The following is a 22717-nucleotide window of genomic DNA, read 5'->3' on the forward strand; positions in this document are numbered from 1 at the left end:
GATCATGATTGAATATTACACAAATCAAGTTTCTGATATTTGGAAAGAATTTGGAGATAATTATTCTTTATTGCACATTAAGAACAGGTTTACATGTTATAAACCTTCAACTGAAAAATAGGTAAGAAAAAAAGTCATCAAAATTTTCACCAAAACAGGAGAGGTGACAGAATTATGTAATTACATAATCACTGTAGTTCTTTGCTTTTCTACATTACATAATTACATAGTCACTGCAACTCATTTCACTCCCCTTATATTACACTAACAAATTTCTTCTAGTAAAGGAAATAAACCAAGGGTTTTAAATGAGGGTAGAAAAGATACCAAATTCACTCACCTAGTTAACATGTTTGATGTAAAAATATAATAGACCTGTAATGTACACTTACACACTATATTCATTGTATTAGGCCATATTGGAATTGGGAAGAAAATAAGGAAAGAATAAGTTGAAAAAGGACACTAAGACAAAAGAATGAAAATGGCCAGATGGAAGGAAAGACAGGGATAGTGAGGAAGGAGGAAGAAGAAAGAGATAATTTGGAATTAAATTTTCTAGATGAAGTAAAGACAAATTTATCTTATTCTATTCTAACTGCAGATTGTTAAAAAAGTTGACAAAGCATGAGATTTTTAGGCATATGAATTAATAAAATGTATTCATTCCTATATAAATCTGAATTGTAGTGCATTAAAGTCCATTGGGGTTGAAAGCAAATACACAGAAATCTCAGGTTGTCTCTTTTTCCAATTCTGATGAATAGAATGGCTAATTCAACATCAGTGAGCTAGAGTTTGTTCTACTAAAGAGAACTGCACAATCTTCTGTCCTTGTACATTGATGGAAAACTATTTTGATATGAAGAAAATAAATTTTCTACAAGATTTCTATCTCTAATAAAAATATTGAATTAATTATTTTAAAATAAATTATTAATTTGAAGCAGTTTCAGTTAACAGTAAACTGAAATTCTTCTGAATTACATAACTCTTCTTTGTATTAGAGAATTTTTCTTTTAGGTATGAAAACTAAGTTGGATGGAAAAGAATCATTAAGAAAACGAACAATTTATATTACAAATTTTGAAAACAAATAAACTCAAGTGATATTATTTTATTCTATGTTCATATTCTTGTATTTTATAGATGATGACAATACTATCTGGGAGAAAAAAAAACTTATCCAGATCTTTCAATATAACCAGTCAAAACAGCCTCCCAGACTTTATGTGACCTCTCCAAATCACGATACTAGTTAATGACAAAACTGTAATTATATAGATACAGTTGAAATGAGAATGTGAAAATTTAATTTTCCCTGTGGCTGGACTAATTTGTGTTTAAATACATTATTACTAGTTAATTAGCATGGGCATTGACTACCTTTTTTACTCTGTTTCCTCACCCATTACATGAAAAAAATAATAGCAACCATAATTAACAATATCAATACCACCTAATTTAAAACTTTCTCTGAAGATTACAGAAAAGAGATTGACATATTCAGGGCTTCATTTAAATTTAATTATATCATCCTCTCTTCTTTTACCCTAGTATCTACTTTTCTATATAGATAATTTTTATAACCATCAGGAATGCATCCCATAATTAATTAAATATTATATGTTCCCAATTCAAATAAGTAAACAAACCTGAGTGTAGCTGAAGAGTGTGGGGGTTACAATAAGAATACATTTAAGACAAATTCTGAGGTATCAGAAACACACAAATCTCTGTTGCTGGTTTTTGGTTACCCTTCATTATTTTTAACAACCAAACCCTGATTTTCCTTAGCCCACATCTCTAGCTAACCTTTTCTTCAAATTGGCCCTTTCACCAAGCACCAAACTCTGATGAAAAAATAGACCCTAAAGGAGGCCAACACCTCATCAGTTCCTCTGCAAGGGAGGAGTCCATCCTCTCCAGAAATTATCTTCACTGGAAATTCTTCATAACATTCAACAAAGAAAGTTTAATACTAAAACAAAGTTTTGCGATAGTTTCTTCACATTATAAGACTAATTGCTTTGGTTATAGCCAACTTCTGAATCAGTTCACAATGTTCCAGACTTAAAATGGCTTTACATGGAACCCTTTTTTGGATACTGCCAAATAAGCTTTTTAGCTCATCTTAAAAAAAAAATGAAAAGAGAAATACATATGTTACTGAAGAAGATATAGTATATTAGGAAAAATAAGTATCCATATATAGGTAAATATATCAAATCTAACTCAAATATACTAGTTGTAAACAATATTCCTCTCCCTGTTTCTAAGTTAGCATGAGTGTTGTATTGACTTAGTATCAGAGAAAAAATTATTTCAGCAGGAGAAGAGGGAAATCTAATTAGAGAGAACCCATTTTGTGTCAGATATAATGTAAGTCATTTGGAAATGTAATCTTGCTTAATCCTCATAGTAACTTTATAAAAGATATTGTTCATTTTACATCTAGGAAAACTAAGTTTATGAAGGTTAATACATTTAATCTTAAATGGTCAGTAAATCCTGAGGCCATATTCTTTGCTGGTCTTTATGTTCTATCATACTACTAGTGTCATATCTACACATTTATTTATGTAAATAAAGGTAATTAAGTAGATCATTTTCCAATACCATTTACTAAGCCTGCTTATGATGTAGAACAATGGAAAATTATTTAGTCTTGAAAATGTGTTATCTTATGTCTTTTTTTTTTTAATTTTTTTTTTTTTTTTGTATTTTTCTGAAGCTGGAAATGGGGAGAGACAGTCAGACAGACTCCCGCATGCGCTCGACCGGGATCCACCCGGCATGCCCACCAGGGGCGACACTCTGCCCACCAGGGGGCGATGCTCTGCCCATCCTGGGCGTCGCCATATTGCGACCAGAGCCACTCTAGCGCCTGGGGCAGAGGCCACAGAGCCATCCCCAGCACCCGGGCCATCTTTGCTCCAATGGAGCCTTGGCTGCGGGAGGGGAAGAGAGAGACAGAGAGGAAAGCGCGGCGGAGGGGTGGAGAAGCAAATGGGCGCTTCTCCTGTGTGCCCTGGCCGGAATCGAACCCGGGTCCTCCGCACGCTAGGCCGACGCTCTACCGCTGAGCCAACCGGCCAGGGCTAAAGCCTTTAATTCTTTATCTTCAATCTTAAATATCTTCTACACTTCAGGTTTATTAACATTGGTTTTTCCTTTCTCTGTCAATGTTTAAGAATGTTTACTTTAGAGAAAACCCCTTGAGAGACGGATCTGAACTGAGGCTTCCATTAGGAAATCCATCACTGTGAACTCTATTGTTGCCAGTTAAAATGCGACGCTCACCTGGGAAAGCAGTAAGTGGAGCAGCTTTACATCTCTCTGGTTGACATGCGGCTAAAGAGCCAAAGGTACTAATTTTTATTCTAAACTGAAGCCCACTAAAGAAAAAGGCACTCACCCTTTTAAAATAAAATTGCATATACCGTTATTGAAGGAAAAAGACTTTTCCTAAAACTATTTGCATTCGCTTGGCAGACATGCCCGTACCAGGGACCCTGCTAGTTAGCTGTCATTTGCAGAACTATTTGTTCCACATTAAGCAGAATATCATCTCCACCTCAGCAGGAGATTTGGGCGCATAATTAAGTCATTCCTTTTCAAAAAGTTTGCAGTGTTGTCCTCTGTTTATTTGGAAAAAGACAATCCCAATTCCAATAGGATTTGAAGTCTGGTGAGTTGTTTTCAATACCTTAAAAGATAGCTCATATTTTTCTTGAAGTACTCCCCAATATCCACCTTTGTTTTATTATTAACTGTGGAAACTCCCAAGACTTCTGCATTCAAGACATGAAATATTTCTTTTTATCCCTAAAGATAAATAAATTACATGAATTAAGTCTCAGGATTTTTTTTTTTTCATTTCCACAACCAAAAACCTGTCCCAGAGTCTTACAGTTATGTAAGAACAAAATGAAATAAAATAAATAATAATATACTATTGTTCAGGTCTGAACAGTTTAAATTACCTAAATTACCAATATTTACAGAAAAGCAACTGCAATGGAGGTGACATATCAGATAGAAATGTGCCCTGAGTGATCCAATGCCTCCACGGGGAGGGATGAATTCTCAGCAAAGAACAGAAGGGGTGCTTCCATTTTGTACTGCCACAGTCTCTCCATCTTCGTTCTTGAAACCTAGCCATGATCCGGAATAGAGGTGAGATCTTGCCTAAGCCTATGTTTTCCCAGAGTCTGGACCCCGCCGACTGCTAACTCTCTTGTCTTTTACTGTACTTTCCTCTAGTCTTTAAGGGACTGAGGCAGCAGCTTCACTGAGAGGATAAACGACTCTAGCGGGCCTTGGTCCCAGGATAGCACTGCAAATTCGGGTTGGGCTGGTGGCCTCCCACCCCAGACACTGATTCACTGGCTATGAATAACCCAGCGCTGCTATGCAATACATTTGTACCAGGGCTCTGAATGTGTGTTCTTTTGTGTGGAGAACCACCATTCTTAGTATCTTCATTATATAGATAAAATGTCCAGATTTCGAAATAAACCATCTTTTTTTTATTTTTTTTAAGTGAGAGAGACAGAGGGGTGGGGGACAGACAGACAGGAAGGGAGAGAGATGAGAAATATTAACTTGTATGTGAGGCACTTTAGTTTTTATTGACTGCTTTCTCATATGTGCCTTGACGGGGGTGGTGGGCTCCAGACAAGCCAGTGACCCCTTGCTTAAACCAGTGACCTTGGGCTTTAAGCCAGTGACTATGGGTCATATCTATGATCTCATACTCAAGCCAGCAACCATGTGCTCAAGCTAGTGAGCACATGCTCAAGCCAGCAGTCTCAGGGTTTCAAACCTGGGTCCTCAGCATCCCAGGCTGATGCTCTATCCACTGTGCCATCTTAACCTGATCTTGCCTAGGGACCAAATAAATATAAAATATACACACATTTAACAACTCAGAGTTATTTCACCCCACTGCTACTTGAAGACATTTCTGATCACTAAATACGGTGCAAAAACCCCAGAGAATAAGGTAGCCATCTTCAAAAATACTATGAAAAAAGGAGAAAGTGCCTAAGTTGCTGATGTAGCCTTACCTATAAGTTTTGTAATTTAGCCTGAGTACCGAGTCATATTCCTAAGAAAGCTAGATCCTTACTAAACCTACAGTGAGCGCTATATTCAGCTCCTTATCTATACTTTCTCTTCTAAATAGTCCTAAACTTTCTTTGAAAATTGCCAACACACATGTATGTGACTCCAATAAAGATTATAACAAATAAGAACTTACTTGATCTCTAAGTACCTGCACCTGATAAACCAAACATGGATTCCTTTGTATAGACCAAAAAGGATATAATACTGTTAAAATTCTATTGGAATAAAGTCACAGTATGCTAAGAATTCTGTCCCTGTTTAAAACTGTATGAAATATGTATGCATTATTCTAAAAGTGTTAGAAGTGCCAAGTTCTCCATATGTGTGGTAGTACTTGAATGAATCCTTAACAAAGTGGTTAAGACTTGGAGAAATAAAATCTGATCAGAAGAATAGATTATGACTCAATGGCTGGAACATTAGGGCTGACACGTCAGGAGGGGGAAAATAAAGCTAAAAACTGAGGTTTATCAGAGAGGTTGAGCCTTCATAAAAACAAAGTTTTTTGATTGAAGTAACAGGTATCAGATTTACCTTTAAACTAAACAAATGAACCAATAAACTATATATATATATATATATATATATATATATATATAACCAATAACTCTCTCTCTCTCTCTCTCTCTCTCTCTCTCTGTGTGTGTGTGTGTGTGTATATATATATATATATATATATATATATATATATGGCAATGGTTATCAAGACTCTAAACCTTAGGCTACAAAGGACAGTGGTCTCTGAAAGACAGAAACAAATCAGGTGAATCCTAGCCTGCAAGGACTTATTGTATTGCAAAGGTTTCCAGGCTGCAGCATGAAGAAAGAAGATTAGGCAAATCTAATAGATTCCATGAGTTGAGAAGACTGAACTAAAAGTCCAAAGAGACCATTGTAGTTCTCATCCAGTAATGGAGAAGAGAATGCTGCACAGAATATGAACCCCAGAGATTTGTGGAGGGTCTTCCTTGAATATTGAGCAGAGAAGAGTTCAATGCACACATATAATGAAACTCTCACATGCCAACAAAAGGACCATCCAAAAGGACTGTAAAGAACAGCATCTATGGTTAACATAAGATACAAAATGGTGCCTGTACCACTAGTCAGCTGGACAATTTATAATGCACTGGACACTGGGTAGAGAATTGAAAATGGTATTGCCTAAGTAGACAATAGTGAGTCCTAGAAGAAACAAAAAACAAACCACTCTGTTCCCACCTAACAAATCTTAAAAACTAAATCTCAATGCATACAAATGTTTTAAGTAATTTAATGATTTGCAAAACAAACCTCAAAAATATTTAGAAAAATACAAAAACTCTGCACCTAACAAGGTAAAAGGACTAGCAGAAAAAAAGGAAAAGCAAATAAAAAACAGATAAAACATAATGAAAAAGAAACAAAGCACAAATGTCATAAGTAGAAACAATAAGATGATGGGAAATAAAAAAGAAACAATGTGACTATGTAATGTAAAAGATATTAACTAATCTTATTGTGGTGGTCATTTTCCAATGTATATATGCATCAAATCATTATGTGCAACTTAAACTAATACAATGTGACATGTCAATTATATCTCAGTAAAATAAGGGTGGGGGAGAAAGTAATATTCAGCAAGAACTAAACATCACTGGTAGGCTTGGCATAGGCATTTAAGTAAGTGAAAGAAATAATATAAACAATAAAAGTTATGAAGAGTGTTGCAGGAGTCTCCATATGTTGAAAATATGATACATTAGATTTGCCAAATAAGAACATATCAGGGCAGGGGTTTGAAAGAATGACAGGGAGATATATTATGTGCTGTGCATTAGTCACGGGGCTCTTTGCATTAAGAAAAATAAAAACCTGGCAAACTTATAGGGAAAAATAATATATTTTCAGTTTATTTGTAGCTTGAGGAATCAGAGTGGCAGCTTCTTCTTCTAGCACCATGTTGAGTGAAATAAGCCAGACAAATAAATGCATACTGTATGACCCCAGTTTTATCTAAATGCACACTAATCTATAATGACTGAAAGCAGATAAGTGATTGTCTGAGGTGGCAGGGAACAAACTTGATGGCAAAGAGAGGTATTGCAAAGCAGAACAAGAAGTTTCTAGGGGTAACAAATATGTTTATTATCTTGATTGCGGTGGATGCACCTGTTCAGACACATTGAGTTTCATATCTTAAATATATGCAGTTTGCCCTGGCCGGTTGGCTCAGTGGTAGAGTGTCGGCCTGGCGTGCAGAAGTTCCCGGTTCGATTCCCGGCCAGGGCACACAGGAGAGGCGCCCATCTGCTTCTCCACCCCTCCCCCTCTCCTTCTTCTCTGTCTCTCTCTTCCCCTCCTGCAGCCGAGGCTCCATTGGAGCAAAGATGGCCCCGGCGCTGGGGATGGCTCCTTGGCCTCTGCCCCAGGCGCTAGAGTGGCTCTGGTCGCGGCAGAGCGACGCCCCCTGGTGGGCAGAGCTTCGCCCCCTGGTGGACATGCCGGGTGGATCCCAGTCGGGCACATGCGGGAGTCTGACTGTCTTTCCCCATTTCCAGCTTTAGAAAAATACAAAAAAAAAAAATTATATGTGTGTGTGTGTGTGTGTGTGTGTGTGTGTGTGTGTGTGTATGCAGTTTATTGTATGCCAATTTTACTACAATAAATCTGTTAAATAACAGGCACACAAAGTTTAGTGCAGAACTGTGATTCACAGATTCTGTGGAAATTATATAATAAACACTTGAAGATTCATACCAGTACATGCTCTTTAGTATTTTTGTTTGTTTTTTTTTTTTTTTGAGAAAGAGTCTGGGAGAGAGATAGAGAGACAGGAACATCGAGCTGCTCCCGTATGTGGCCTGAACAGGGATCAAACTGGCAACCTTTGAGTTTCTGGATGATACTCCAACTGACAGAGCTATACGGCCGGGGCTTAATTTTTTATTTATTGGTTGATTTTTAAAGAGACAAGAGAGAAAGAGAGAGGGGAGGGGTAAGGAAGCATTCATCTGTTGTTCCTTCCTCTCAGTCGTGCACTCATTGGTAGCTTCCCGCATGTGCGGGGATTGAACCCGCAGTCTTATCATTTCCGGACAATGCTCTAACTGACTGAGCTGACTGAACAGGGTCAGCATTTATTATTATGCTGGGAATTATTTTTTTAAGTCACAAACTTTTTGTAACTAAATATTTTTTATAGTATTTACTTATAAAATTTTGTAGTGTTTATTTAAATTTTTTAATTGTTCCTTTCTATCTCCATTACAGACTGTGTAATTGTTTTAGAAAAAGTGATGAAAAAAGAAACAAAAATAATTTTGAGGTGCACTTAAATACCTACTATGCACTGAAATACTTTTATTTCTTTGAATCCTCTGATTAGCCTTTCAAGTACAAAATTATATCAGTTCACCATTATAATATAGTCAACACTTGAAGAAATCTATCCAAATAATAATTGTTGAAATAAAAAATGAAGCTGTGTTCCTAGTAACTCCAGAATTGCTGGGCTCTTTTCACGTGGCTGCTTAATGTACTGATAGCACACCTGTCTTCCTACAGATGGGGAGGCACGTTTCATTGTACAGATTTGAAAGAAAATGTCAATTGTTCTATATATTGAATATTCCTTACAATTTAAGTCAACTTTGCACACTAATCAAGCCTAAAGTATTGAGTTAATAAGGGGGGGGGGGGAAGCAGTACTTGCACTAAATGAAATAAAATACATATAAATTCAAAGAAAGAAAACTAGAGTCCTAAAGTACAGATGTAGGTGAGAAATGTCTTACATTTGGGTAAAAATCAAATAATGCCTGTACTTCATTCCTTCGCTCATTTATCAAATATTTATTTGTTCCAGATTTTGCCCTCAGTTCTGTATATATATTAGAAAGTAGAAGATACATGAATTTAGCCCTCCTAGAGTTAGTAATTTGTCAAGGAAGTATATTTCATTAGCATGAAAATTGTGCAGTAATAGATGACACTGAAAATATGTTAGGATACATACAAAATTTTCAAAAAATTAAAGGTTATAGTAATTGGTCATAGATCAACAATGTGAACACTGGCCTTATTTGCTTTTAATCAAACACAATATTAGAAGACAAAAGTAGGCATTCAGGAATCTAGAACAGCATATTATCTGACTAAAAATGTTGCTTCAGTGACATAGATCATGCTCGATACATAGAAATAGGGAAGATTTTAGGGGAAGAGATACACAACTGATGAACAGAATAGAAAATAGAGCCCATGAAGAGAGATTAAACAAAATAAACTTATTTGGCTTAAAAAAATGTAAAAAAAAATTAAATTGAGAATTCCTAAACAAAGGGTTTTTATACAAAACATAGTGTTATTCAAAATTTCTATTGAAAAAGGATAGAAAAAGCAGATTTCATTTATAGTATTAGGACTTCAGATATAAAGGAGTAGAGTTTTTGTTTGTTTGCATAGATTATGAATGACAAACATGGCTCTACTTTAACCAGATGACTTGTAGTGACCTCTTTTCATCAGATTCCATCAAACACTATAACAATATATGCACTCTACACGGAACTGAGGGAACTGGACATTTCACCATCTCATTTTTTGTGGTTTAGAAATTCATTTGGTGTTAATTCAGCAATAAGATTAGTTAACACTTTCCATTCCATCTGTCAGCAAGATGTTACCACAAAGTTACAGCACCAAATCCAAAAAAGAAAAAAAAGGGAAAGAAAAAGCAAAACCAAGTGGATGGATAATTTTTCACTATTAAGAAGTAGCAAATTTCAGTAGTTTAAATCAAGTTACATATTTTAAAAAATGGAATTTAAGATTAATATTGCTAACCCTTCAACACATACTGATAGCTCTTGGATAGTCATGCTTTTAGTTAATAGAGTCACATGTAATTACATCTGGTTCAATTATTATAAACTAGAGAGTTTAGCTTGTTCATATTTTGTATTTGTTTTAGTACCAACAAGTCATCTAGTGCCAGAACTTAACTGTATCTATCAAGAAAGAATCTGAACAAGTGGTCATTGACAAAATTTTATGAAATTAAAAAAAATAATGCTTGTCTTGGCTGTTTGGCTCAGTGGTAGAGCAGCAGCTCAGTGTGTGGATATCCCAGGTTCAATTCCCAGCCAAGGCACACAGAAGTGTCCATGTGCTTCTCCACTCTTCCCCCTCTCCTTTCTCTCTATCTCTCTCTCTTCCTCTCCTGCAGTGAAAGCTCCATTGGAGCAAAGTTGGCCTAGGTGCTAAGGATGGCTCCATAGCATCTACCTCAGGTGCTAAAATAGCTTGGTTGCCAAGCAAGGATCAACGCCCCCTAGTGGGCTTGCTGGGTGGATCTTGGTCAGGCGCATGTGGGAGTCTGTCTCTCTGCCTCCTTGCTTCTCACTTCAGAAAAATACAATAATAATAATAATAATTTCTTATTATTAAGTTTTTTAAATATTGGAATAAAGCACAGTGTTAATAAACTTCACTCTGCATAGTAAAATTTTTTACAGCATAATAAGAGTAAATAATATCAGCATGAAAAAATAGTTTCTTCTGAATAGGCACTTGTATTGTAACCTATTTAGTAATCACAAAATTAATATAAATAATTAATCACAATAATATTTGAATTGATTATCTCTACTAATCAATCGTCAATATTATTTATTTTTATTTATATCAGGAGAAACTTAAATAACAATGCAGACACCCTTTGAAAAAGCACTATTATGGTTTCTTAAATGACTTGTATAATGTATAAAGTTAGTACCTTAGGAATTGCTTTATTCCCTGAAAACTTCTGGTATGATGTATCTATAACAAGAGTTTGTATGCATATGTGTGTGTGTGTGTGTGTGTGTGTGTGTGTGTGTGTACACGCATATATAATCACTAGAAAAGCTTCAGGAAGGAAAACATTTATAATCTAAAAAATAAAATCATATTTATGTTTATTCATTCAGTTACTCAAGAGGAGTACACTATACACAAATCACAAAGCTATACTGCTCACAAATATTAGGCGATATTTAAAAGTAAATATGAAGTGATAAAATATTTCTTTATTTTTGTGAGCAGTGTAATAAATGGCATAGTTACAATTTATAATGGGTGTTTTATTCTCATTATTATATAATGTCCTGAAATCTTAATGGCTAAATATGAAGTCTTTTCATAAACAAAATATGATACCACTTGGATCCTCAAACTGATTTTAACTAATAAGCACAAATCTAAGTTTTCTTAGAAAGATATAGAATAATATTTTCTATACATAGATGTATTACTAGGCATTGGCTTTGAAAAAATGCATGCAATATTTCATTCTTCTTATTCCCATTTACTAATATAAAGCATAATCATATACACATAGTACTAAACAACATAGAATAACCCCTGAAAATATAAATGGTAGGACGCTTTCTAAGGAAATAGCCAACCCAAATTATATGCAAACAGAAACTTAACTAAAAGAATCAGAAATATTATTGTTCTAAAGGAAGGCTAAAGGAGAAAAACTTTTTAAGTTTCTACATTTCTTACTAATTGTTATTATACAGTGCATGACAAATTCTTTTCCCATACTGCTATAAATCTGCAACTGGTTTTTACTGTGTGAGTATGTGTGTGTTATTTTATGTTATGTTTCTAGAGATCCATATGTAGTTGGCAAAGGGCGAGAGGAGTAGTATGAAAAGGATAAAGTGTTTCAAACAAAAACATCACGTAAGATTAAATTTCTGACTCAATTTCTTTAAAATAGCAACTGCATCAACCCAGCTCTTATTAAAACAAATACATAATCTCCCTCCATGACAAACTCAATTACAAATTTCAGTGGGCAAAAAGCTTTTTTCTCATATGGCTTTTACTACAGATCAATCCTAAATTTGAAATATTTGGCATGCCTCCTGACTCACTGTGTCAGCTCCTTTTTAGTTTTGTGCAACAAAATTTAAATCTCACAGTATATTATTAAGAAAGACAAAAAATAAAATAACATCAGCAAATAACTGTACAATTAGTAGAGAGATAGACAATACATAAAAGTTACTGAAAACAAGTTATAAAAAGACTATTCTTCCACTCAGACTACTTAATGATTCACATGGAGTCATTCATTTCTTTGAAGAAAAGCTAGAAGAAAATTTTCTCACCCCTTTCTACAGATAGGCTCTCTCCTTCAAGGGCTTCTTTGGAACCAAAATATTTCAGTATAAAAGAGGCTCTTTCTCAATTTCTCTCTCTCTCCCTCTCTCTCTCTCTCTCTCTTTCTCTCTCTCTCTCTCTCTCACATACACACACAGAGACACACACACTCTGCAAACATACATAGATATACCCACACATACAGAAACGACACTGACGTACAATGACCTGCGCTCAAGCAGTGAGCCAGGATGCCTGCACTCCACAGCACAGGTTACAGCACAGAAGCAGATCAGACCCATCGGGCAGCAGAGAACAACACACTCCCAAAGAATGTGCACAGAGGGTGTCCGTTCTCCTTCCCACCTGATATAAAGGTATAGAACCCCACCCCTCTAAACATCTAAGACAGATATTGTGATGCCACATGTTAGAAAACATCTTCGCAGAGTAAGTGTAAGTGTGCACTGGTTCCCAAGGTACCGATTCAGTACGGCATTCTTTCCTGCACATATGAGCACAGAACTCTTCCCCATAAATGCTCTTAAATATGACACAAACATCTGCTAAATGTTATTCTAAGTGTAAGTTAACAAAAATTTTAAAAATAACTAAATTCACGGTTAACTGAATTCAAATATCATAATTTATTTTACTACATGTATAGTCATCAATATCGAAGCTCCCTCCTCCAGGCCCACTCAGGCCCGCCAGCCTCGGGGTGATTGAGCCTGACACTGACTGTGACATTGATGGAGTCCGGCCTCTGAGTGTCGTCACATCGACTTTGCATGAACTTTCATGCAAGGTGCCTGAAAAATAAGACTCTCGAGTGTCTATGGAACAGATTTTATAAACTGATCTGTGCTTTATTTGCCAATGAATATGTAATAACTGTAAGATGTAGAAATAACCTTCAGTATAGAAATGTGTTATTCATATTAATACACTAGAATACCAGAAAATGGTGTTTCCAATTAATATAGAAAATATAACATTATTGATATAAACATTAAAAGCACTATAATTTATTAGGTACATATTAATAAATGCATGCTATAACAGTAAAAGTTAAACAAAAGATATGTAAGCGAGTCATCCCCACTTCAGGCTTCAGGATAGATGGAGGAAAAAAAGGGGAAAAGTTAGAGATTGACTTTACTCATTATTGCAGGAATTTGGATATTTAAAAGAGATCTCTTAGGCCAAATCTGTTAAAAGTGGTATATAGGGCTTACTGTATAACTTTATGTACAAGACTGTATGTTTTAAATATTTTACAATTTAACATGTACTTACTTTGATTTAAAAAAAGTCTGTTTCTTATATACTTATAGCTTGAATAGCCTGATTCAAATTTTCTCACAAGACATTCAAGACAGAATAAAACTGCACTTTAATCATTTCTATCACTTGGTTTGAATATGTTCAATGTCACATTGGAAAAATCCAATTATGAAAAGTACAAAGCTGCTATAGAAAGCTTGAGGTCTTCTCAAAACAGCTCTAGCTAGTGTGGTTATAGCTAACACATTAATAAAAATAATTAGCCAAGCAGCAGGTCATACATCAAAACTGCTCAAGCCTGACCAGGAGGTGGCACAGTGTATAGAGCATCTAATTGGGACATGGAGGACTCAGGTTCGAAACCCCAAGGTTGCCAGCTTGAGCACGGGCTCATCTGGTTTGAGCAATGCTCACCAGCTTGAGCCCAAGGTCGCTGGCTCGAGCAAGGGGTCACTAGCTCTGCTGTAGCCCCCTGGTCAAAACACATATGAGAAAGCAATCAATGAACAACTAAGGTGCTGAAATGAAGAATTGATGCTTCTCATCTCTCTCCCTTCCTGTTTGTCCCTGTCTGTCCCTCTCTCTGTCTCTGTTACAAAAACAAACAAAAAAACCTGCTCAAAAAGCAGCAAATGATGTTTAACCAACTTAGAAGCAAGATTGTCTTTGATGACACAGAATTCTAGATAAGATGAAGGGATGTAAGAGAAGAAATCAGGAAATACAACCACAAGGCGAAGTGATGAGCAGAACAAAGAGTGGGTTCTAGAGAGCTGGGGGGCGAGGATAGAGGTGAGTGGAAAACCCAGGCAGAATGACGTTGAAAAGAATGTTTCACTGAGATTTTGGAACTGAAAGTCCAAACAATAAACAAGGGAGAGATGACATAATTAAGACATGCTCTATTGTGTGTCAAGTTGTAGAAAGTGTCAACATTGATTATAAAGCAGATGAATGAATCTAGTACAGAACTGGCAAATCCCTAAATTTGCATTTTATTCCTAAAATGGAAATCGCAGGCAGAGGTGAAGAAAATTGGAAATTGAGATTCTGAATGAAAATCTTAGAGCTGCTACAAGTGGGGTATTCTACTTACTTTGCTCAGGAATTCAAATGTGATGTTTGCCCAGTAGTACAACAAATAATTAAACAGCCTTCCAAGAGTAGTCAATATCAATGGTCTGATAAAAGTATATATATTTATATTCTTAAAAGTTTGTTTTTCTTTAGAGTAGAATGAAGAAAGCATAAATATCTTCAGGCAAAAAAAGCAATTTCATAACTATTAACTCACAATTTCATAACTATTAACTCACTATATAGTTATAGTCCTAATTATATTGTCAGATGTTGAGGGTAGTATAGATTTCAATATGTTTATTTACACAGATATGGAACTTAAATTTTTAAAAAAATATTTATCAATTTAAATTTATAATTGCCCAATGTAGCTTTTATAGACTGATAAATTTAGCTATCTCAAAAACTAGGTGCAATCAGATGGAAAAATTGTGCAGTCGTTTTTATTTTTAAAATTTAAATTCAGTTTTACCAAAAGTGGCACTGGTCAGTTAGCTCAGTGGTAGAGCATCACCCCACATGTAGATGTCCTGAGTTTTATTCTCAGTCAGAGCACACAGGAGAAGCGACCATCTGCTTCTCTACCCCATCTCTCTTTCTCTCTCTATACTACTCTCTTCTCTTCCCGCAGCCATGGCTGGGTTGGAACAAGTTGGCCCTAGGCGCTGATGATGACTCCATGGACTCCACCTCTGGTTCTAAAATAGCTCAGTTGCCGAGCAATGTAGCAATGCCCCAGATGGGCAGAGCATTGCCAGGTAGAGGGCCTGCCTGTTGGGGCGCATGCGGGAGTCCCTCTCTCAGCCTTCCCGCCTCTCACTTAAGAAAAAAAAAGTTTTTAATTTAAAAAACAATAAATAAATAAAAAGTTTCACCAAGACTAGTTCATTGAACCAGTACTCTTTATATTTATTCCAAATCTATTTAAATTGGATTCAGGGTCTCCTTACATTCTAGATTAGCATACAATTTTTGAATTAGTTGTTAACTTTAAAAGTAATCAAAAGATTTCAAAAATTAGACTGGGTTGAATTCAATGAATGTATTATTGAGGACAGTTTACAAATTAAATAATTTAAAAATATTTATACATTATTGGTATTTTGATATTTTCATTCCCTATATTCCATGTCTATTTTGTTGTGATATGTTATGTTATGTGTTGTTTTGTTAAGCTATTCCATTCTCTCTCTTTCTCTCCTTCTACATTGGTTTTTCTTACACAATTAAAAGCAAAACAAAATAAATTGTTTTAGACAGTATATCAAAGTAAACAAAACTACAGTGCTAGACCTTTAGAATTGAAAGAAGCAAATTATAAGGGAGTGTTAGCCATTTGGTTTGTCTTAGCCCCATTATAAGACTTTCCTGGGGGTAGTAAACTTCATATATTTTAATTTTTACTCCCACAGAAATAAAACTAAAAATGTTTTTATGCTATATATATAACTTCATAACAGAAAACATTTACATAGGTTTCTCTTTATATACAAAGAATGAAGTGGATTTACCCTATTGTTCACAAAGCAGATGCTTCCATGTCAAATAACCCTTAATTCAAGTCCCACATGCTAGCTGTGGGACTTTGGGCAAATTCCAGTACTCTCTGTGGGTCTCATTTTCTCATTGACAATATAAGTAATATAATCACTGTAAAGCCTTTAATAGTTTCTGGGCCATATGGTAAACACCAAATAAATATTAGATATTGTTATGATGACAGATAAATATCAGTTGGCACAATATAATTTACCAAAAACAGTTCAATCACATCAAAGTAAGGAGGAAGAACAAGAAGAAAATTTGAATATAACATTCCAGCCAAGAAATTATGCAAATAGCTAACATAAATCATTATTTCACCTTCTTTTGAGAAATAAAAATACAAAAGAAAGCAGAGCAAACTAGTCAGTAATATAAACTAGTCTGCAATAGTTATTAATAACTGTTATGGACAAATTGGTGACAAATGTAGTTTGAGGTCTTGTGACTTGGTTATGAAGACTAATTCCACAAAGTGGTAAATGGTGGTTTTATGACACAGATAAGCTATACTGGTTGCATGTTCTAAAGAAAAAGTTACTTAGAAGACAGTATTAGAAAAAAAAGACATATTATTGCCAGTGATTTTATATATATATATATATATATATATATATATATATATATGGCTAAGTGTTGTTCAATATAAATGAAATAAAAAAATCGGAGAACCTAGACACTTTCTATGCTTTTAATTTCTCTTAGAAATGTTAATTAGTAGCAGTGTGAAATGTAGCAAATATATTTAACACAGTTTTGTCTATGAAGCCTGAAAGTCCTACTTTAATAGGCAAATTTTGTCTTCTCTAATCAATACTATATATTTTTTAATTTCCTCAACAATGTTAAATTTGGTATATTTGCTTACAAAATAGTCTCAAATAATGTTTAATAAATGTTCATAAAAATGAATTACATATGACAACTTCTTTACTTTTGTCTCACTGCTGACATTTTTAAGGTAGAATAAAATACATTAAACAAGATGAATATGTTCTTCATTTCTGTAATGTTATTTAAGGAATAATTATATTGTAATTAATGATTTGAAGTAAAAATAATATTTCAGAAACAAATGTGAAGAGGTGACCACTGCTGAAACTGAACAAATGCTTTTATTATTTTATTGTATTTTTCTCCTTTTTTTTTTTCCATGCTTAAGAATATATAGTCATTGAATAAATAGAAAAATAATAAAAATGAAGTCTAGGACAATATGAAAATAGTGTCTCATTGTTTCTATGTATTAAATACTAATATCATGTACATATCTAATATTCAAGATGCTAGTTTCTTTGTACCTTTTTGATGTATCTTTTCAAAAATAGTTTTGACTTAAAATAAGCAATACTTTCTGTTCCACCTTACCCTCCATTTCTTATAAAATAGTCTGAAGTTATTGACTATGGGAACACAGAGACAAACTATTTCTTGTAAAATCTTCAGGTTCATCAGAATTGTGTTCAAATTCATTTCACTGGGGCCATCTCAGGTGATGACCTCAAAACAATAGTAAGGACCACAGGCAGAAAACACTCACCACAGTTGGCCTCATCTGATGCGTCTGCACAGTCTGCATCCTCATCACAAACCCACAGCTTGGAAATGCAATGCTTGGTCGTTTTACATTGGAAATAGTCTGGAGAACAGCTGTTTTCAGCTTAAGAGGAAAACACCAATGAAAATGTAGCTTTGGACAAAGATACTTTATATAAAAAGCAATTAGACAACCATGTTTAAGATAGTTGAAAATGTATCATATTTTAATAATATTCTAAAGGTAAGTAGTTTCAACTTTTAATTATAATATTCCTAATATTCTTTCAGTAGAATTAAATAAAACATATTTCTCTAATATTGCATTTAATAAAAATAATAGTTTGATAATTATCCCACCTTAATTAGATTAGATTTGAAAACTAATTTTATTAACTAATAATTAAGGGCCTTTCAGGATATCACTTTTCCAGATAAATAAATTAAAAATTTTATAGATATGCAATTTTAGCAAGTTGAATGATATTAGTCAATGAAGAAATCAAAAGAACAAAATTTACAAAAATCTCTAGTTGTGTTGAGTTTTTGAGGGAAGAGGTGAACACCTGACTAAAACTGTAAACTGCATCACAAATCCTAGTCAATTTAATGGATCAGCTTCTAGAATGGCTAACCATAAAGAACTGGTACTGACTTTATTCTGAAGGCACCATCCTAATCAAATTGCTGGATGACTGCACATTATTTACTGATAAAGTTTTAGGGGAATAAAATAAAACTTCAGCAAGACAGATGTTGACAGCATACCTGTTGAAATTCTGAAACTTGACAGGTACTCTATCATTCAGAGCCTGTGTGTGTGCGTGCGTGTGTGCGCCGCACGCACCAGCCTGATTGCCTATGTGCATGTATGTAAATTGGTTTCCCTTCCACTTAAAGTAATTTGAATTTTGCTAGGAGATAGAAATAAGAGGTGAACAAAGTGGAAAATGGTTTAGTATTGTTCTTTGAAGTAGCTTGTTAAAACAACATTAAATAAGGTACTATTACAGTTTTTAACAATTTTGCTATTTTACCCAGATTTTGTTTCTCATTATACATTTAAATGCATTTTATTCAGGAAAAAAAAAACAATCTCTAACTGAAATGGAGTTAATTTCAAGTAACTAATCATTAGAAGAAAATTACCTGTGCCTTCTTACTCTGAGCAAAAATGTAAATTGATTAAGAATTCATAATCACCTGTAATGATTTTGTTGCTTCACTTAAAGATGATGTAAATGAATGAATGAATTTGCTTTTATATTAATAAAATATCCAGGTAGCTTTTTAAGTAAAGATCACCAATGTTTTAATTTTCTCTGTATTCTTCACATTGAGCTTCTTAAATAATCTATCCCAATAAACAACTATTTGGAATTATTTGTCATAATACTGTCATATTTTTCTACACTGTATAAATTTACACTGCACAATAATAATGTTTAGATCACTTTCAGTCGGAGTCAGAAGTAAGACTGGGCAGAACAATCTTGGGGGACTTACGGCAGTCCCTTTCATCCTCCTCATCTCCACAGTCATCTTGTCCATTACATCTGAGGTTTACTGGGATACATTTCTGATTCTTGGTACACTTGAACTGACCTGAGAGGCAGACATGTGTCTCTAAAAGGTAAAAAGAGAAAAATGATTAGTGCTGAAATCCGTGTCTACATTTAAATCACTATAGACATAATCAGTTGAGAATTAGATTTCTGTTCATTAGTTATAAAATTAATCACCTACCACAGTTGAGTTCATCAGAATTGTCTCCACAGTCATTCTCTCCATCACAGATGAAAGCAGGCAGAGCACAGAGCCCCGTTCCACACTGAAATCGGCCTGGTTGGCATTTAAATTCAGCTAGAGGAAGAAACATACAGGTACCGTGCAATGATAATCTCAGTTCATCACTTCTTAAATAGGGCCTCTCTAATATTCAAAATGCTTATAAAATTATTATATTAAACATGTCCTGGAGCACAATGGGAATGTCTGACATGTAGCTAGCCATTATATTCAGATGCACAGCTAAGCTTGAATAACTCAGATGGCCTCAAGATTACATTTCATAAACCAACATTAAGGAAGCAATGAATAACATATAAATGTAAAGATATAAATTTAAAAACATATAAATGTCTCCTCACTTCAGAGAAATGATATTGAGAGGTTAAGTGGCAGAAGAGAATTTATTGTACTTTTAACAAAATAATTATTTTTAATATTGTTTAGAAAAATAATTTATCTTTGATTACTTTGCTTCCTGGCATGTGTAAGAATGGAACATCTGCCCTCAAAACATACTCCCCAGAACTACTGAAAGCAAATGCTTTCTATAAGAATCACATTCTAAATCTGATTAATTATATTCATTTCTATAATTCTATTACTATATAAGGGCAATATTTATAAATAGTTAAGTTTTTTATATGCAATACATATTTTATTACAGTGAGTAAAGCCCAAATAATAGTTCATTTTATTTGCTTTACTTTTTAGTTTAGATGGGAATAATAATATTAATGATAAAGTAGGAATTATTGACTATCTACTAAGTATTAAGCACTGGGTGAAGCCCTTTTATATATAGTTTCTAACTGAATCTCATCATAACCTTCTCACCTGAACAACACCATAATCATTTTTATAAATGAGGAAATTAAGTCTCATGGATGTACAAGTTTCAAGGGTCAGACTTAAAATGTAAACCTAGATCTGACTCTTAAGTCTTCTCACAAACTGTTTCTGTCAAGAAAACATACCTTTTGGCTGATGATCCTAATCTATGTTACTAATCACTGACTTTGAGATTAATATAAACTAATAATGATTTCATAATACAAATCCATCAACAAAATGTTGATAAATTACATTTTAAACTTTCTTTGGAAAATAATTCATGTTTTTTAATAAACATATGGGAAACAATCAATTAACAACTAAAGTAAAGCAACGAGTTGATGCTTCTCATGTCTCTCTTACCTCTCTACCTTCTGCAGTCTCTCTAATTAATAAAAAAATAAAAATAAAATAAATAACTCAAGCATAATAGTATATCTATCCCATTCAGATCCTGCTTTTCCCTTACTGCCTTTCATAATAAAAACAAAAATAATATTAATAAATCAAAGAGCAATTAATCTTTCAGTATCATAAGAACATTAGAAAAGCAGTGACTTTTATAATTTTACTTCCTATTGAATATATTACTTACTGCTTTCAAATGTATAAATGAGCTATGTGAAAGAACTTAAATGAGTGATAGAATTACTGCTTGTCTAAGTGACTAGTGACTCTAAGTTCAAAACAGCCTTGTAATTATGTGGTGGAAAGTCTACAGAAGAAAGCAGCTAGCTTTCACTGTGATAGTACACGGTCTTTCTTTAGTCCAGACCTCAAAAAAAATCTTGAACGTAATGTCAAGACCAAATCATGTTAACAACCTACTGGGATGTTGAGGGAATTGTCATGATTGTCTACCAGCATCTTCAGCTTGACAGGATGGTGTTGGAATGACCCATGGAGTGAACTATAAGGCTCAAGGAAAAGTCTGCTGATTGTTCATTTCAATGAAAGTTACCAAGGATAGCTAAAAAGAAATAATAGCACCTACCTATGCCAATCACAGTCAGATGTCAAGACATACATAATTGCTAGTCACTTTAAGGCAACTACTATGAGCATACTAAATTGCCTAACTGCACACTGATGATTTATATTTAAAAAATCTGACTTTTTATATAATTCCAGTATTTTAATACTGACAGAAAAACGGAAAAACTTTAAGATTTCAGTTATTGAGTGACATTCTGAAAACTTGCCCATTTTTATCTCCAAATTGGTGATATATTAAGTCACAATCATACAGGAATAAATGCAAATCATGCATACAGTGAAGCTCAGTTAAAACAGGAAATGTCTACAGTTAAAAGATAAGTGAAGGTATTTTTAAATTACCTTTTATTTTTTAATTTAAATAATTTAAATCTAACATTTGAAGTTGTTGTTAGTGCTACATTGTTATTCCACTGATTACTTTAGAATAACTTGTAGCTGTATTACAAGTTGAAAAAACAACACACGTAACAAATTGCTGTCTCTATCACTCTATATGTAACAGTTACCGATACATACCCAAGACATTTCAATACATTTTGTTGTATTTTTAAATATAGACATATAAAACCTTCCTATTATAATTTTCAAAAAGTATCAGAAAGCAATACTGTAGAACAAGCTTCAATTTTTCATGTCTAGGATTTAAGGAGCTCGAAATTCTAAATTCCTACATTTGCCAATGTACTCACGACAGTCATCAGGTTCGTCAGATCCATCGCCACAATCATCCACCGTGTCACATTTCCACCAGAACGGAATACATTTATCGGTTTTGCAACGAAACTTTCAAAAAGAGAGAAAAAATGGTTGAAGAACCCTAATAATATATAACGGGTATTTAAAAACTCATCAGGGCAAAACAGCCTAGTCTAATCTCTTGCTGCAAACATGAGCTGTGGTGGGTTTAGATAAATCTAAAATAGAAAATAAATTTACAACAATCAGCAGCAAAATAATCTTCCAGAGAAGCACATTGTTCAGGAAAAGCTCATGAGATTACCTGAGCTCAGAGATCACCCATGTACATGCTATCCAGGGTGCTTCTGCAACACAGCTAGTTGAGTGGTTGTACAGAGACTGTATATATAGCCTGAAATATTTATTACCTGGCCCTTTATAGAAAAAGATTGCTAAACACTGAATAAGGCTAAAAATCATTAAGGATATCAAGAAGAGATATCAAGTTGAATTAATCTCATCAATTTAAATTAATTTAATTGCATTGCACTTTCCTAGGAATCTTGGACAATTCAATTCACATCTCTCAGTCTCTGCTCCTTGGCCAACAAATGAGGAGGTGAAGATAATCTAAAGGATCCTTTTCAACTCCATCATGCTGTGATCCCATGGAATTTCCTGAACATTAAATATAGTGTCTACA

General features: G+C 34.1%; 1 protein-coding gene across 1 annotated transcript in view; it reads right to left on the bottom strand.

Annotated features, from left to right (window-relative positions):
• The window catches only part of LRP1B (LDL receptor related protein 1B), a 2108848-nt gene that overhangs the window by 196956 nt on the left and 1889175 nt on the right, over positions 1-22717 (bottom strand). Inside the window, exons 63-66 of the mRNA XM_066345498.1 lie at positions 22026-22119; positions 19462-19578; positions 19222-19341; positions 17720-17839 (exon numbers count right to left, since the gene is read on the bottom strand). Coding sequence (XP_066201595.1) covers positions 17720-17839; positions 19222-19341; positions 19462-19578; positions 22026-22119 — 451 coding nt within the window. The remainder of the gene's footprint in view (positions 1-17719; positions 17840-19221; positions 19342-19461; positions 19579-22025; positions 22120-22717) is intronic.

Source organism: Saccopteryx leptura, chromosome 7 (genome assembly GCF_036850995.1).
Source record: "Saccopteryx leptura isolate mSacLep1 chromosome 7, mSacLep1_pri_phased_curated, whole genome shotgun sequence".
NCBI lineage: Eukaryota > Metazoa > Chordata > Mammalia > Chiroptera > Emballonuridae > Saccopteryx > Saccopteryx leptura.